General features: G+C 34.1%; 2 protein-coding genes across 2 annotated transcripts; both read right to left on the minus strand.

The window, feature by feature from the left end:
• Nucleotides 1-3,343: 3,343 nt before the first annotated feature.
• Nucleotides 3,344-4,359, minus strand: Tsp_06854 (hypothetical protein). Its single transcript, XM_003380652.1, has 5 exons — nt 4,234-4,359; nt 4,062-4,166; nt 3,883-3,910; nt 3,466-3,568; nt 3,344-3,434 (listed from the first exon to the last, which is right to left on the minus strand). The coding sequence occupies exons 1-5, from the start codon at nt 4,357-4,359 to the stop codon at nt 3,344-3,346; spliced, it is 453 nt and encodes a 150-aa protein (XP_003380700.1).
• Nucleotides 4,360-8,336: 3,977 nt separating this feature from the next.
• On the minus strand, nt 8,337-15,112 carry Tsp_06855 (putative squamous cell carcinoma antigen recognized by T-cells 3). The gene is made up of 22 exons (XM_003380653.1): nt 15,071-15,112; nt 14,914-15,015; nt 14,105-14,230; nt 13,751-14,035; nt 13,461-13,679; nt 13,131-13,399; nt 12,840-13,082; nt 12,468-12,495; nt 11,922-12,314; nt 11,570-11,874; nt 11,090-11,509; nt 10,719-11,030; nt 10,412-10,475; nt 10,271-10,333; nt 10,119-10,204; nt 9,902-10,065; nt 9,710-9,811; nt 9,488-9,645; nt 9,318-9,411; nt 9,150-9,268; nt 8,598-8,635; nt 8,337-8,430 (listed from the first exon to the last, which is right to left on the minus strand). Exons 1-22 carry the CDS (start codon nt 15,110-15,112, stop codon nt 8,337-8,339), a joined length of 3,726 nt encoding a protein of 1,241 aa, XP_003380701.1.
• Nucleotides 15,113-15,228: the final 116 nt, after the last annotated feature.

The raw sequence follows: 15,228 nt of genomic DNA on the forward strand, positions 1-15,228 counted from the left end.
CCACTGTGGAGGCACCTTTGTTTTGCCCATCCACAGTAAACATCAACAGAGCAGGCGATAATTAACGAATGAATGAATGGACTGGCCATCAAGAGCAGAACGGTGCGTAGAAAATTGTACAAGCGGCAACGTTAAGCGAGTTGTGAATTCACTTTGTCAACAACGGTTGATCGCGTCCATCATTTGAATGAAATCGTCTAACAAGCAAATGTTCTTTCTACAACCATCAACAACAACAACAACAGTAAAAATCTGTTTCTATCTTCATTTAAATGGAAAACACAAACTGCATTGATACAGTAACAGATCGACAGAACAGACAGACGAAAAACTATTGGAATATCATCAATCAAACGAACAACAAGCATATTGCACAAGGTAGAATGGAAAAATTTTGCTCGACAAACAAGTGATCTTCAACAAATCCAAAATCAGCGAATGAATAAATAAAAAAAATTAATACTGTTTATTCAATTTTTCATCTTTACCATTCAAATTAACCTTAAGCATACGTGAAATAAGCAGATGTGATCGTCGTCTCACAGATGTTTATCCGTAACAACAACAACAACAAAATAAATACTTCTGCCCTTGAAAACAAGCTCACAGTACACTAATAATAATAATAATACCACACTCACCAAAACCAACTCTGAACGTAAACTCTTCGGGAAAATTATAATTAAAAAAATCAATACTATACTTACAGTATTTCACAGATTGATTTATAAAAAAGAAAAGAAAAGAGAGAAGTCAAAGAAAAGTTCAAAATCTACCCATCAGTACTAAAGAGTGTTTAAAAAAATTGTAAACTATTCCATTGTATAATATACGAGTGTAGGATTTAAAAGAAAAAAAAGTGTTATATTCTTTTATAATTTTGATAATATCAGTTTTTTTGATAAAAATTTCAAAAATGTTCGAAATTTGCATACAATACAAGAATACTGTAAGTAAATAAAATGAAGTTGGAAAAGAGAAAAAAAATTTACAGTAAAACGTGTGTGGTGGAGATTGGGAGGAAAATTTCGAACAGCACGTCACAGTCAGCCAGCTGTCATTCGATCATTCAAACACAACAACATCTACGTGACGTGGAACAGAGCTAGTCAATCACACACACACACACACACACACACCGCCTTCAGTCAGTCACAAAGCAAAGGAGCGAACTAGGAACTAGGCTAAGCTAACCCAACCATTCATCTGATCTAGCCAGCTTTCAATAATGATATATCCATATTAGAGATAGTAACAGTAAAATGTACAAACCGACCGACCGACTGAGACAACGGACGACAAAATTGTAAAACAAAAAAAAACAAGTAACAATGGATTCGATTTCTATTAATTGGAATAATAAAATAGAGTAGTGGTGGATTCGAAAAAAGTTGAAATAAATATACAGATGAATTTTGTATTTTGCATATAAAATATAAACTTACTTCGACGACAGCTTTGCGGCTTTTTCTTGGCGTTCGACCGGCGGTCGATGAATGTTCAATAATAGTTTTGCCAGAATTCAGCGCAGCAGTAGGGCTAGTAGCAATGAGAATATCATCAGCAGCGGTGGTGGCGTCATCGTCGTCGTCGTCGTCGACGGCAGCAGCAGCAGCAGCATCAGAAATAGCAGTATTCGTATTAGTATTAGTATTAGTATTAGTAGCAGCAATAGCAGTAGTAGTAGTAGTAGTAGTAGAAGTAGTATTGTTGGTCGTCGAAGTCGTTGATGATGACGATTGTGACGTCGTCAATTGGTGCTGCAGTTGCAGTTGCGACGGAGGTTGAGGTTGAAGCTGAAGCTCAGACTGCTGCTGCTTTTGTTTCTGCTTCTGCTGACGTGGATTATTATTATTATTACTATTATGTTGATGATTATGATGAGAATAGTTGTGGTGACGATGATGATGATGATGATGATGGTGATCGTTGTTGTTGTTGTTGTTGTCGTCGTTTGTCATCGAGAAGAGGATTTAAAAAAACTGAAAAGTTGGATAAAAGTCGAAGGTTATAAAAGCAAGCAACTAGCCAGCTAACCAGCCAGTCAGCAACGTTAAAAACGTGCGCTAACAACCGTCACAACAACAACAACAACAACAACAGCTAATTATTTATCTTTTTTCCAACAAACGTGCCACAATTCTTATTCTGATTGCATACAACAGCAACGACTAGACAGCAAACTGGCAAGGAAATAAGACGGGATGGACGGATAGACGGTTGGATGGATGGATGGATGACGTCGTGCACATACGCAACACAACCAAACGGACGCGCCTGTCGCTGTTTGCTAGCAGCTTCGTTTGAAAAACGAAAAAACGCGCAAAACTTTTTTTGCTCTGCTTTTTCAAGTCGGTTAAAAAAGCTCCTCCAATCTATGAAAATTTCAAAAATAGTCAAGTATTAAAGTAGCAGCAGTAATAGTAGTAGTAGTTGTTGTTGTTGGCTGTTGATTGCATACATAGCTGAGCTAGTTCAAAGCTTAACTAACCACCAATGAGCAAACTTTCTTTCTCTCATTTGTTCAAGTTAACTAACTAGATGACAGCATTGAAAAAGCTCTAGATTTATATAACACGTCCTCTATCAAACCGCAACCGATAAATATACAGATGATATAAAATTCGAAAAATTGTAATTTTCAAAATTTACCTCTCAAAATATGCAAATTCCAATGATGGATGATGGAAAAAATGGAACAAAAGATCTATTTGCCGTTACAGAAGATGATGATGCATCGGTGATGTTGGGATGTTGGGATGGTGGCTATTAACAACAACGTTGCCACCGATGATAAAACGAATTGGCGGCCGCCGTTTCAGCTCGGCCGTTGTTATTGTTAGCCGCCGGTGAACTCATCGCTGTTGACACAGCAACCTCAGCCGGTCGACCTTTTGTCGATTGGAAAACAACAAGACTAGATCAATAGCCCAAATGGCAGTTCACCAGTCCAACAGGGGCGGGGTCACACGCACAGCACAAGTTCCAATCTATTTTCAAAATAATAATAATATTTAATAATTATAATTTTTTTTAAAAAATATGCTACTTTTTTTTCTTCAACAATTTCAATAATAACAAAAATATCAATATACGTTTTACAAAGTAACATACCTGAGATTAAATGTATACTATACTGACGTGAGCTTTATGATGAAGCGGTAAACAAGAGGTCCAAAATTATTTATATACAACGCTGTCACACACAGACAGACAGATAGACAGACAGCTGCAATTGCTTCTTAGACAACGGACAATTGACCAACCAGGTCGCCGACAACTGTTCACTACTCACCGCTGGCAACGTAAAGCTCCAATTCCACAAAGCTTTTCCTGCCGCCGTTCACGCAACACAAACGTAATAATCGCTTTTCCAACACTCAACCAGAAAGAGATGCTGAGCGAGAATGCAGAAAGTTGGAAAATCACTGGTTCTTGAAAAAAAAAATATATATTTCTTTTCACTTTCTTTCTTCTTCTACTACTAATACTACTACTGTATATGTTCTTTCTTCTTTCTCCTTTTTCTTCTTCTTATTCAAACAGCATTCACAAATATTAACAATCTCTGAAAATGAAAAATATAATTTACATATGGAATAAAAAACAAGATATTTCAAAATGTCTCCACATTGAAAAGAAAACAAATAAAATATTCATTTATACATAAATGATAATAATGTTAACAATTAAAATGTTCTGAAAATGTCTTTGTCTGTGAAAAATGAAAAGTTCCATTTATTTATAGGACAACAACTTTTAAAATCGGTCAATTTTCCAACTCTTATTCAATTACATTACAAGTGAATATTTTTTTAATATACATATATGCATATAGTATTATTCTGCAACTTTTCAACCAACCAAAGCTGCACTAACAACCAACACTAACTAATTCAACTATGTCTCTCTATAAATGAAGAGAGAAAGAATGGATCGATCGTTCTCGTACATGCCCATTTTGCAGAACAAGAGAAGCAGCATTGCCTGCACATAAAACTACATGCAATCCATATAGATATATATATTGAAATTATATCTCACTTGTGAACTCTATATACCAACCTCCCCCCGCCCTCTTCAACTTTTCTTCTTAAACTTCTTGTTGTATTCATATGCGAACCGGTTGAAAAGCTGTCACCAGGACAAAAATCAAGCCAATACAGCTGCAACTCATTCACAACCTGATTTTTATTGTTGTTACGCAACCAAAGCAACGACAATAAAAATCACTTCTCGCTTCAAAAATAAAAAACAACGTTTCAATTCATATATTCTTTTTCCACCACCACCAAGTGCCCCACCCTCATCCCAAAAATTAAAAAAAATATTCATGTTCAACCAACCAACTATCCGCATTAGAGATAAAAAAAAACGTCGAATCCTCTTTTTTCCCCCCACCTCTACAGTAAGTGAAACAATTTTATTAATAAAATCGATCTTTGCTCGTTTTCGCCACCGGCATCATCTCACTCGCATTTCAACTTTCCCTTTTCGATATCAAATATCAGCTATTTATTTTTAGCAATGCAAAAAAAACATACTACCGATGAAAAATAATCTTTTCCAATAACAAACAAAAAAGATGATAAATAATATTAGAATAAAAATAAAATATGATAATTATTGTCAGAATTCATCGTTCAATGTTTCAGATGATCATCGTCGGTCATAGCATTGGTATATTGGTCATTTTGATTGTTTACAATTTACGATTGGTTGGAGCAAATTGACAAAGTCGGCTAACCACTGACTGACCTGGAATATTATTTGCGCTTTGGCATAGATGAATTATTAAAAATACAACCGAGACGGGAAATAAACAAACAAACAATACTACTTACTAATTATTACATCGACGGAAATGGAACTTCCTAGTTTTTATAATTATAAAGTCATTTAACAAAATATTAGTCCCAATTATCAAACCGGACAATTCACAAAGTTCACGATAAAAATAGAATTATTATTATTTTTTTTCTTCCACATCAATTATCAATTTTTAATATGTCAAATTTAATTCATTCAAACATAAATCATCGCAATAAAGACATTTTTTTTCTGGAAACAAAATACGTTGAAGAAATAAAATAAAAAAAGAAAATATATTTCAAAAAAAAAATTATTTTTATATTTATGTTGTTTGATTCAGAAGAGAAATTTAAAATTTTGATCCATTTCTTGTATAGTCGATTTACCGAGTTCAGTAGAATGGTCGAAAATGATATTCGTCATCCATAGCCAAATTAAAAAGCATATCATATTAATTGAAGAGAAATGTTTCAGGGCAAAGTTTGTTGTTGTTGTTGTTTATTGAATTTAAATTTTAAATTTGAAAAAAAAATTATTTTTAAACCATCCAAACAAATTGCAATGGAGTAGAAATAAAATCGTTCAAATAGGAGAAGTATTATTAGAAGAAAATTATTCAAAAATATTCAACAATAATTGAATGCGGATCATTTCCATCAGCAGCAGTTGGTCGAAATTGTTGACCGATCGACCACCTGCTGTTGACGGAAAACGGTCGACGTCACTGCACGTCAACATTCAAAGCACAAAATGGAGGAAAAGACCAAGGACAGACAGCCCCCAAGCCTGGAGGCTTACAATGCACACCACGTATGCACCACCGCAGACGCGCGACAAGCCTTGACCTACCTGATGGAACAAAAGCTGAAAATATACAACAATGTCTGCCAACTGCTGGACGACAACCAATCACTGACAGTGGGGAAAAGGGGAGTTTGGATTTCAAATTTTTGAAAATTATATAAAATTAATTGATAAATTATTTATCATTTATCGAAAAAAAACAAACAAATAAACAACAATTAATCAATAAGAAACGGTAATGTGGTCGATCGGTCGGTCAGTGGAAAAATTGAACAATTGAAATGCGAAAAATTTTCTATAATTTGACAAATCCCATCTGTTGAAGTTTGAGATGTAAAAAAGAAAAACAAGTCAACGAAACCCACCAACACCGACACAAACACGGATGAAAATAAACAAAAAGTATTGTACATGAATAAAATATGCAAATTTTTCACTTTTGATAAACAAAAATCAATTCACGTTCAACTAGTCGACAATACTGAGAACAAGCATAAAAGAAAAAAACAAGAAAAAAAAAAGGGTAAAGAAGACGACGAAAAATTTATCATCAGAACACCAACAATTCACCACGCGAATGTGGTCCAAATTTTTAAAATAGAACTTCCAACAACAAATACCGCGAGGAATTATTTACTACAAAGCACAGTAGAATTTGAAAAAAAAATGTCCATCTATTTATTATTTAACCCTATTTTGATCGATCTCTACTGACCGCAAAAAATGTCTCCAGTTATACATTTTTTTTTCGTTCACAATTTTCAAAATAATAACAATTGGAAAATATTATTATTTGAAAAAAAATAATAAAAAAAAATTTTTTTCTGGAATAACAAACGTGACTCATTCGTTATCTGCGGTGGAGATCGAGACAGTTGTGTTTGTTCGAAATGCTGGAAAAGAATAGAAAGGAACAAGTTTCTGCTGCGGCTTTTGCCCCACCACCACCACCACCACCAGTCCCGTTTAACCTCTTTTTGCAATGGGGAAGCGGGAATTTGAAAAAGAAAAAGAAATTTTTTTTTTGAATTTCAACCTTCACCATGAACAAACAAGAAAAATTCCAATATATCCAACAGAGTTGCTAGTAGAAAAAACAACAGCAGAAAAAAAAAGAAAAAAACTGTTGCTTGTGACCTGACATTTTTCCCCTCAAAAATAGTGAAAATGTGAAAAAAAAAAAATTTTTTTTATCAAATAAAATTCACCACAACTGTGACCTTTGGCCGTTCTGGATCATTTATTTTTTGTGTAAAGAGAACAACATTTGTTCGTCAAGAGACATTTAATTTAAAAAAAAATGTCACGGACACACAATTGCCAACCGATCAACCGACCGACCGACCGACCGACCGATCGATCGATCGGATTGGCTGTGTGAAAATTCAAAATTAACCTTCCAACAACTTTCAAAGATCTTTTTCATCTACGTCAAATGATATCAGTATTACTGTAATAATTGATTTTGCCTTCAAATGGACAAAATGAGTACTACAAAATTGAAAAAAACCATGCTAGAGAATGTTTGTTGTTGGATTAAATTTAAATGTGAAGAAAGTTTGAATTCAACTTTTTTATCTGTTTCAAACATCAAATACAACTAACTGTATGTGTAACTATGTGTAAATAAAAATAAACTCTCATTCCCGTTGATGAACAAGTGTACAATTTAAACAAATAAATAAAAAAAAACTCTGCTTACCTGAAAATTTCGACTGTTGTTGTTGTTGTTGTTGTTTAGAAGAAGAAAAATGAAATAGATGTAAAATCGTAACAACGTTGAGCAGAATGAATAAAACTGTTCCACTCCATATCCATCGATCGCGGTAGTTGAAAGGATTTAATTTTAATAATCAACGTGCGAAATGATCACAACTCCGGCCGGGAAATTTTCTTCCAAATAGCGCCAGAAAGCTTTCGAAGCAGACGAAAATTTATGAAGCTGGTTGGCGAACGAACAACATGGAAGAAGAGGAAATGGGTCGTGACAGTTGAATTTTTATTGTCTACGCAACCAGATTAACCAGCCCGTTGAACTCTGACCACCCGGATCATGCCGCTGTCCTGCCATTTTGTCTGCTTTGGACGTGGTCGACGACGAAACTTTTTTCCCTTATTCGAACCAAATAGTTCATCACTTGTTCACAACTGTTCCCATTTGAAAACCTCTATTATTATTATTATTTTCTAATGTTTGCAATAGACAACGAAATGATTCACACACATCCCACCAGGTCGACCATTCATCCACCGTACAACCGTCAGTGTATAAAAAATTTGTTTCATATTCCAACTTTCCATACAACACTTGTCGTGTCAGCATGCTGCTATTGTTCATGTGTTATAATGTGTTCATGCAAATTATGCAAACTTATTCAAAAACTGTGCAACTTCGTGAAGGGCAAGAAAAACTGGCCGGTGTAATTTTTCTGTCCAACCGTTACGGTGCAATGCCAATTGCCAAGGCCGAAATTTTCAAATCGACTGTCCCAAGTAATATAATTCATAATAATTCAAACGTGAACAATAATATCTTCTTCTCTTCAGTCGATAATGATGTGCTTAGATGAACAGCTAGCTAAATTGAACAACAACAACAAATCCAAAAAAAAATTATACCGACGTCGTTTAAATTTACTTCTTCACAAAATCAACAAGACAAATGTTTTTTTTCTTACAAAAAATTTTCCTCCCATTTGGCCAAAATGGAAAAATAAACACTACTGCTTTTGACACGTGTGCAGCAGTTGCAACATTTCCATCAAATCTTGCAAATGGGTATTACCACCGAATTTTTCAATATCACTCAAAATTCTGAAAGAAAAAAAAGAGAAGAAGACAATTGTTTTTTCTTCATACAATATTTTCGTAAAACGAAAACATATTTGGGTATGAAGAATTCGAATCGAATAAACAAACCAAACGCTCAATTATGCTAAAATATCTCAAAACACCGAACAGAATGCGCATCAAATTTTTACAGTCCAAAAGACAACCAAATATACACTACATTAGAGTACTGTAAATTTAAAAAAATGATTTATCTAAACAGTCAGATTGTAAAAAAACAAAACAAAACCACAGAAATTTTTCGAAATTTATGAAAAATTTTTATGCAAATCATTCAAATAAAAAAAAACCAAATGACAATTTTTAAAATATGAAGCGGGAAAATTTGACCTAGTTTTGTAAAAACAAAAAAAGATTGTCAAGGTTAATGGAATATATATAAACAAAATTATCAACAGATACCATAGTAAAAAAAACTTTCTTTTAATACTATTTAAGTATTGTATTTTTACTTATTTTTTCTGATTGCTCAACTGTTCAATAATACCACAGAAATTGGCAACTCCTCGTTTCACTTAATTGCACAAAATTAATTATTTTCTTCATTCAGAAAAAAAACCTACGATTATACAAATTCACAAGTATAAGTTCACCTATTACACATTTATTATGGTTGTTAATTTTTTTAGGCGAAAAAGTATACATTTTTTAAAAGTTGAAATTAAATCATAAATCACAAAAACCCACTTATTTGATAATTCATTCAAACGCTGTTTCGTGTAGTTCAAAGAACCCAAATTGGACAGTATGTTGATGCAATGCTTTTTCAATTCCACTGAATTCGTGCGTTGACGTAAAATTTCTGCAAATAAAAATTGTAAAATATGCAGATAATATTTTTTTTTCATTACTCAAAATTTGATCATTTTCCGGATTGGATTGAAGTGCGTGAATGATTGGAAATGAAAATTTTCCCTCAGTCAAATCTTCGGCAAAACCTTTCAACTGAAAAAAAAGCAATATCAATAAATATTTCACTATTCATATTTGCTCATTTCATTATCGGTTTTTTTTTATTCACGCTAAAATTTTCCCTCACTTCACCAGCAACCAAATTCATATAGTCGTCTCGAATTTGAAAATACGTTGCCATATCATTCAACAATTGATTGTAGTCAGTTTTGTTCGTTGAAAACAACTGCAACATATTGACACCCAAACGGAAAAGACCGCCGGTTTCTGAAATGTAAAAAATAAAAAGAAACATCGCAAATTTAAATTTTACATTAATTTCGCGGATCACTTTTGATAACCATATCCAAATATTTCGCCTCAGTTGGACAAATGACCGCATCGCGCCAATAAATTTCCATACCTTGGCCACGATGCAAATCGAGCAAAGATTCTAATTAAGAAAAAAAAACAAATTACTGATAGCAAGATTGATGAAAGGCGGAATATTGAAATAAATAATATTTGATAAATTGTAATTCACCTGTAAATACTTTAACCGCGTCCCTGTGACGCAGCTGGACAGTTTTGGATAGTGCAACGAAATAAATGTAATTGGCAGTATTCAATGTAGTCGGAAGACCATAAATACGGTGAGTGACGGGCATACCACGCCGCAGTTCTGAACTGTCTTCAATATCGTCAATCCTGAAAAAAATGAAATAAATCCAATCTAATATAATACAAATGAACAATTTTACATCAGACTGGCGTTGTGCAACATCTCGACGATTTCACTAATCGCATTCACTATTTCATTATCAACATTAAGCCATAAATTGAAACCCTGAAAAATAAAACAGAAAATTGTATAATTTTTAAAGTTGCAAAAAACAATAAAACTTACACAAACCAATTTTACGCGTATCTGCTTTCCGGGTATGCTGCAGATGTATTTGAATGGAGCGATCAATTCCTTCAAAAAGAAAAGAAGAAAAAAAATTTTTTTTTCTATGTAAAAAATGGAAATGGAAAATTGTTTTTCTATTCAAACCTCTTCTTCTTTACTAGCCGGTGGTGATAAGGAGAGCAGCATTGAATTGTCTTTGTCCATTCGCCTTCAAAGCAAAGCTGAAATATTAAAATTTTCCAAATTTCGCAGCAAATAAAATTAAAATAAACATTGTCTTCTGACACGAAATACAAACAAAGATAAGAGACTGCATTCGCAGTTATGAAATGAAATTTAATCGAAGAATATTATCCATGAATATACACACATATATATATATGAACGTGATTACTTATCAAAAACAACAACGAAAGAAAAATATGAAAAAATAGTAATAATAATGGTTCACTTCTGCGAAGTGGAAAGTGCTCTGGGAACAAGACGCAGTCGTGGTGCGCTTCTAGCTACATCCGCAGGTCGAGACGTACCACCGCTATATGGATTCTGTGATTTTCTGGCAAATGTGGACGACGATCTATCCTGCCTAGGGGGTGGATTGCTGAATTCCACAGACAAACGTTTGCCGAGAAAGTGAGCTCCATTTTGCCCAAGTCGTGCTCGTTCAGCGGCTTCTTCGTTGTCAAATTCAACATACGCCAAGCCTTTGCTTCTGCCACTCTTGTGCAAAACCAAACGCACACTTCTCAAATCACCATATTGCCTAGATGCAAAAAAAAATATGCATATATGGATGGATAATTATTTGTTCTCATCTCTTACCTGAAAAGAGTTTCCACCTCGTTTTCGGTGGCAAATGTGGGAATATTTTTTACAAAAAGTTTGTTCTTTTCCAAACCGACCGAATATTGGAATCCAGAATTTGGCTTATCCGACTGTTGACCAGTTTCGACATCACCTCGGCAAACCGATACATACATCGGCCGTCCATCAATGCAACGACGGTCCATTTTCAGCGCCTTCTTCACACTGGCTTCATCTTTGTAATCAACATACGCGTAACCTTTGCTACGGTTCGGTCTGAGCATGATCATTCGCACGTCGACCACTTCACCAGCTTCGGCCATCGTATCTTTCAGACGTTCTTTAGACAAAGCGAAATCCAAATTGCTCACGAATACCGTATTCGCATGTTTCGTACTTTTGTCGTTTGTTGTTTCCAACGTCGACTGTTCGACAACTCTAACAACGATGGATAATAATCGAAACAAGATAAAGTAGATCAAAAAAGGCATTAATTACTCTGCTTGTTTCGCATGGGATTCGGCGGTTTTTGTCTTCTTCGGAACTGGCGGAATGAGAAATCCGTCCGCATCGACTTGCACAGCATCTTCTCGTCCCACCGCAGTACTGATTTCAACGGTCCCAAGTGAATCTTTCTTGAAGTGATCTTTCGATGATGCTTTTTCACCAACGCTGACGTACGGCTTCACCGAAACCCCATCCCGTTGCATTGCTGAATTCAACAATTCTTCTCCTACTTCTTCTTCTTGTTGTTCGGCTCGTTTCTTTGCAGTCTGTTGTTGTTTCTTGCGTTGCAATTTCCCCTGAAATCGATATGCAAATTATTTCAAAAACAACAAAATTCACAAACCTTGCTCTGAATATCCTTCAGTCGCATCTGATGTCGTTCAATGCGATGCATCGTCGACAGCACGTCGTCCAAAGTTCCCTTTTCGTTCACGTACTGTAGCCATTCGGCAAACAAAGCCGCATGGTGTTCGGACAGTGAATTTGCCGCCTGCTGATAAATTGAACAGACGTGCTGAAAATCGCCGTGCTGCCTCTCCAGCCAAACGTAATCGAGCCACAAAGTGGGATTCGTGCCACCGGCTTCGTGCATTATTTCCTTCCAGAGCAGTCGAGCGGCGTTCATGTCCTTGCAATCGTCCGCCGCGAACCGAGCCCAACTCTGCCGGTACCAGAAATCCGCATCCCAAGCCCCGTGGAATCGATCTTTCAAAATTTCAGCACCATCTTCGAATCCCTAACATCAACAAATATTAGGATAACAAATTTCAAAAAAAAAATCAAATGTACAACATTCATTATCAAATAATTTACCAGCATATTCAACCTCGATTACCTAAGTACTACTTAAAAACACTTTCCTCAATTCACGCATTTAGTTCAAATTTACTTTTTGCTGGGCACATTTCCAAGTAAAACTGCAATAAATTAAATAAAAATATTCTCATCTTTAGTAAAAATTCAAACTCATATTAAAAGTCAACCATCACCGGTACATGCAAAAAAAAACATCAATGTGCACACAAAACTAGTCTTTGTACTAGTCAATAAAATAAATAAATACCACATTACCACCATCATTACAGTACTTTACCAAAACATTACAAATGTTACAAATGATGATCCAATGAAAACGATTTAAAACAAAACTTTCAAATTTATACATTTAGTTTAATAATACAATAAAGCGCTAAACAGATAAGATACGAGTATGATTTGGTGCAAAAAAAAACAAATACTTGCCTTAATAACTTCAGAATACTGTCCACCTTCTGTTGAGATGAATCTTTTCCGTTGATAAATGTGAGTTAACAATAATTCTACAGTTTCTAATTGCGAATAGGAAATTTCAAGTGCATCTGTCATGACTTTTGATATAATTGACCAGTCGCATTTGAATCGCTCGCAAGCAAGCAAATACATTTGCCTTATTTTCATCGATCTTGGGCAAGAACGGACAGCTCTTCCATAAACAGGCAACGTAACGTCAGGTAAATTCATATTTCTAAAACAGATGAATAGAAAAAAAAATCTGAAAAAGCACATAAATTACTCGTTAAGCCAGTTCAAATAGCGCAGCCACAATGTTTCGTCAGTGTAACAGTGAAGAATAGCACGTTCAAAAAGGACTTGTAAACGTGCGGGAGATTTCTGCTTCATTTCGAAATCTATATAAGCGGAAAATTTCGAAGAACGAGGCCCACTGTACGACTCTAGTTGCTTTTCAAAACTTTCCAACATTTCCAATTCCTTTAAAGCGCTTCTATAAGCAAACTCTGTCGCTTTATCTACTTCAGCACCGTTCAACAGATCTTTATATTCCTGAAAAAAAATTATTTTATTTAATCTTTTTCCAAATCGCAACGTTTAAACTGTTCTCTACTTCATATGCTTCACGCAGTCCAATATGGGGAACAGACAATTGACGACGAAAAACCGATAAATATTGTGCTTTTTCATCAGATGGAGATGAAGAACTACCATTCGGTTGATGCAGTGGAGTCATTGCCATTTCAAAATCGCGATACATTTGCCAAATTGTTGACGCTTCAGCGACATTCAATCCCACAGCAGTAATTGCTTGTTCAATACGACTGCGCATCTGTAAAAATAACATTGAAAAAATTGAAAGTAAAAAAAATAACCAAAAAAATAAACAAATTCTCAATTTACTTCATCCGGTTGTGATGCAGTGCAATAAAGATTCAAATATTCCATCCAAAGATGCAATGATGCGGGAAAATCTTTCAACCCCTGTTCAAACATAGACAATATGTCTGCTGTCGGAGTTTCCAATTCCAACTCATCGCCAATCCATTCTAACCATACATTTGGTAAAAGAACAAAACGACGGCTCATTTCACGACGCGTTTCACGTAGTTCTATTAACTCTCCAGCGCATTTCAATGCTTGCACAAGATCGTTGTAAACTGAGAAACTTGTAGGATTATCAATTACCTAAAAAATATAGCAAAAGCAAATTAAATACACTATATAAATGTAAAAAAGAGAGAGAAAAAAACAAACCATCTGACGCAAGTTAGTGAGCTGCGCGTCAAGTTCATCATCTAAATGGGAATCAAAATCCATATCGTTAAGTTCTTCTCCAAGTTCTTCCATATCTTCAGCGCTTTGATTCATTATTCTATTTGTCTATAATGTAATTCATACTTCAAATGCATTACCATAAAAATATCCATTTACGTTTAAAAATCATTTCCGAAATAACACATTATGCTTACTGCCTACTAATGACAAACTACTGCATAAAAAACAACATTACATACATTTTCACAAAAAAATTTTAAAATATGGTAATTTACGTTTCAGTACATTTACTATTTCCAAAAGTCAGCCAAATCTTAAAAAAACGCCCATAATACAGTACGCTTATTTATAATAGAAGTTTCAGGAAAACAAATTCAATCACATGAATATTAAAATTAATACAATTTTATATATTTCATAAATTCCAAGAAAGCTTCAACTTTATCAGTAATAATGTTAAAATGCTTCGCATAAGCAAATGCAAAATGCTTACAGTATGCTATTTTAAAGTTTGCTCAAAAATGCATTCTTATTTTTTTAATCAAAAGCTGTAACTGCATTATTATTTGTGTCTATACTTATTTTTTGTACCATGTATAATCGTCATTCATTTTATTTTTTTACTACTTTTAAAATATCAATGATAACAAGTTCGACGTTTTTTAATTAGAAAAAGTCGAATGTTCACATTTTAAAAATATAGTATATATATTTTTAGTCTTATTTTAATAAAAATTATCTCATTTTATACAAAAAAATATTTATAACTTTATTAAACAATGATGAACTATTGTTGTTATTGTATTGTTAGGAATTGCACAAAAATGATTTTCAAGTACATTGTGATTATCCTGAGCCTTACAATTACTATTTAAACGCAGTTGTGACCTCTGCAGATTATTTTGCAGTTAGCATCAGTCGTGTTGTGGCGTGTTCGTTTCTTACCTTACTTGCAGAACGTGCGCTTGTTTTGGTAAGTTGATGCATCTTTGAAAATGTCTATTTTCATAATTTATAATTTTAAACTTCGAAATAATTTTAAGCTTATATTTTAGCATAAATATTGTATAAATGAATTAAATTAATAAAATATAAACTATAAA

The sequence above is a fragment of the Trichinella spiralis genome (genome assembly GCF_000181795.1).
Source record: "Trichinella spiralis strain ISS 195 chromosome Unknown Scfld2, whole genome shotgun sequence".
Classification (NCBI taxonomy): Eukaryota; Metazoa; Nematoda; class Enoplea; order Trichinellida; family Trichinellidae; genus Trichinella; species Trichinella spiralis.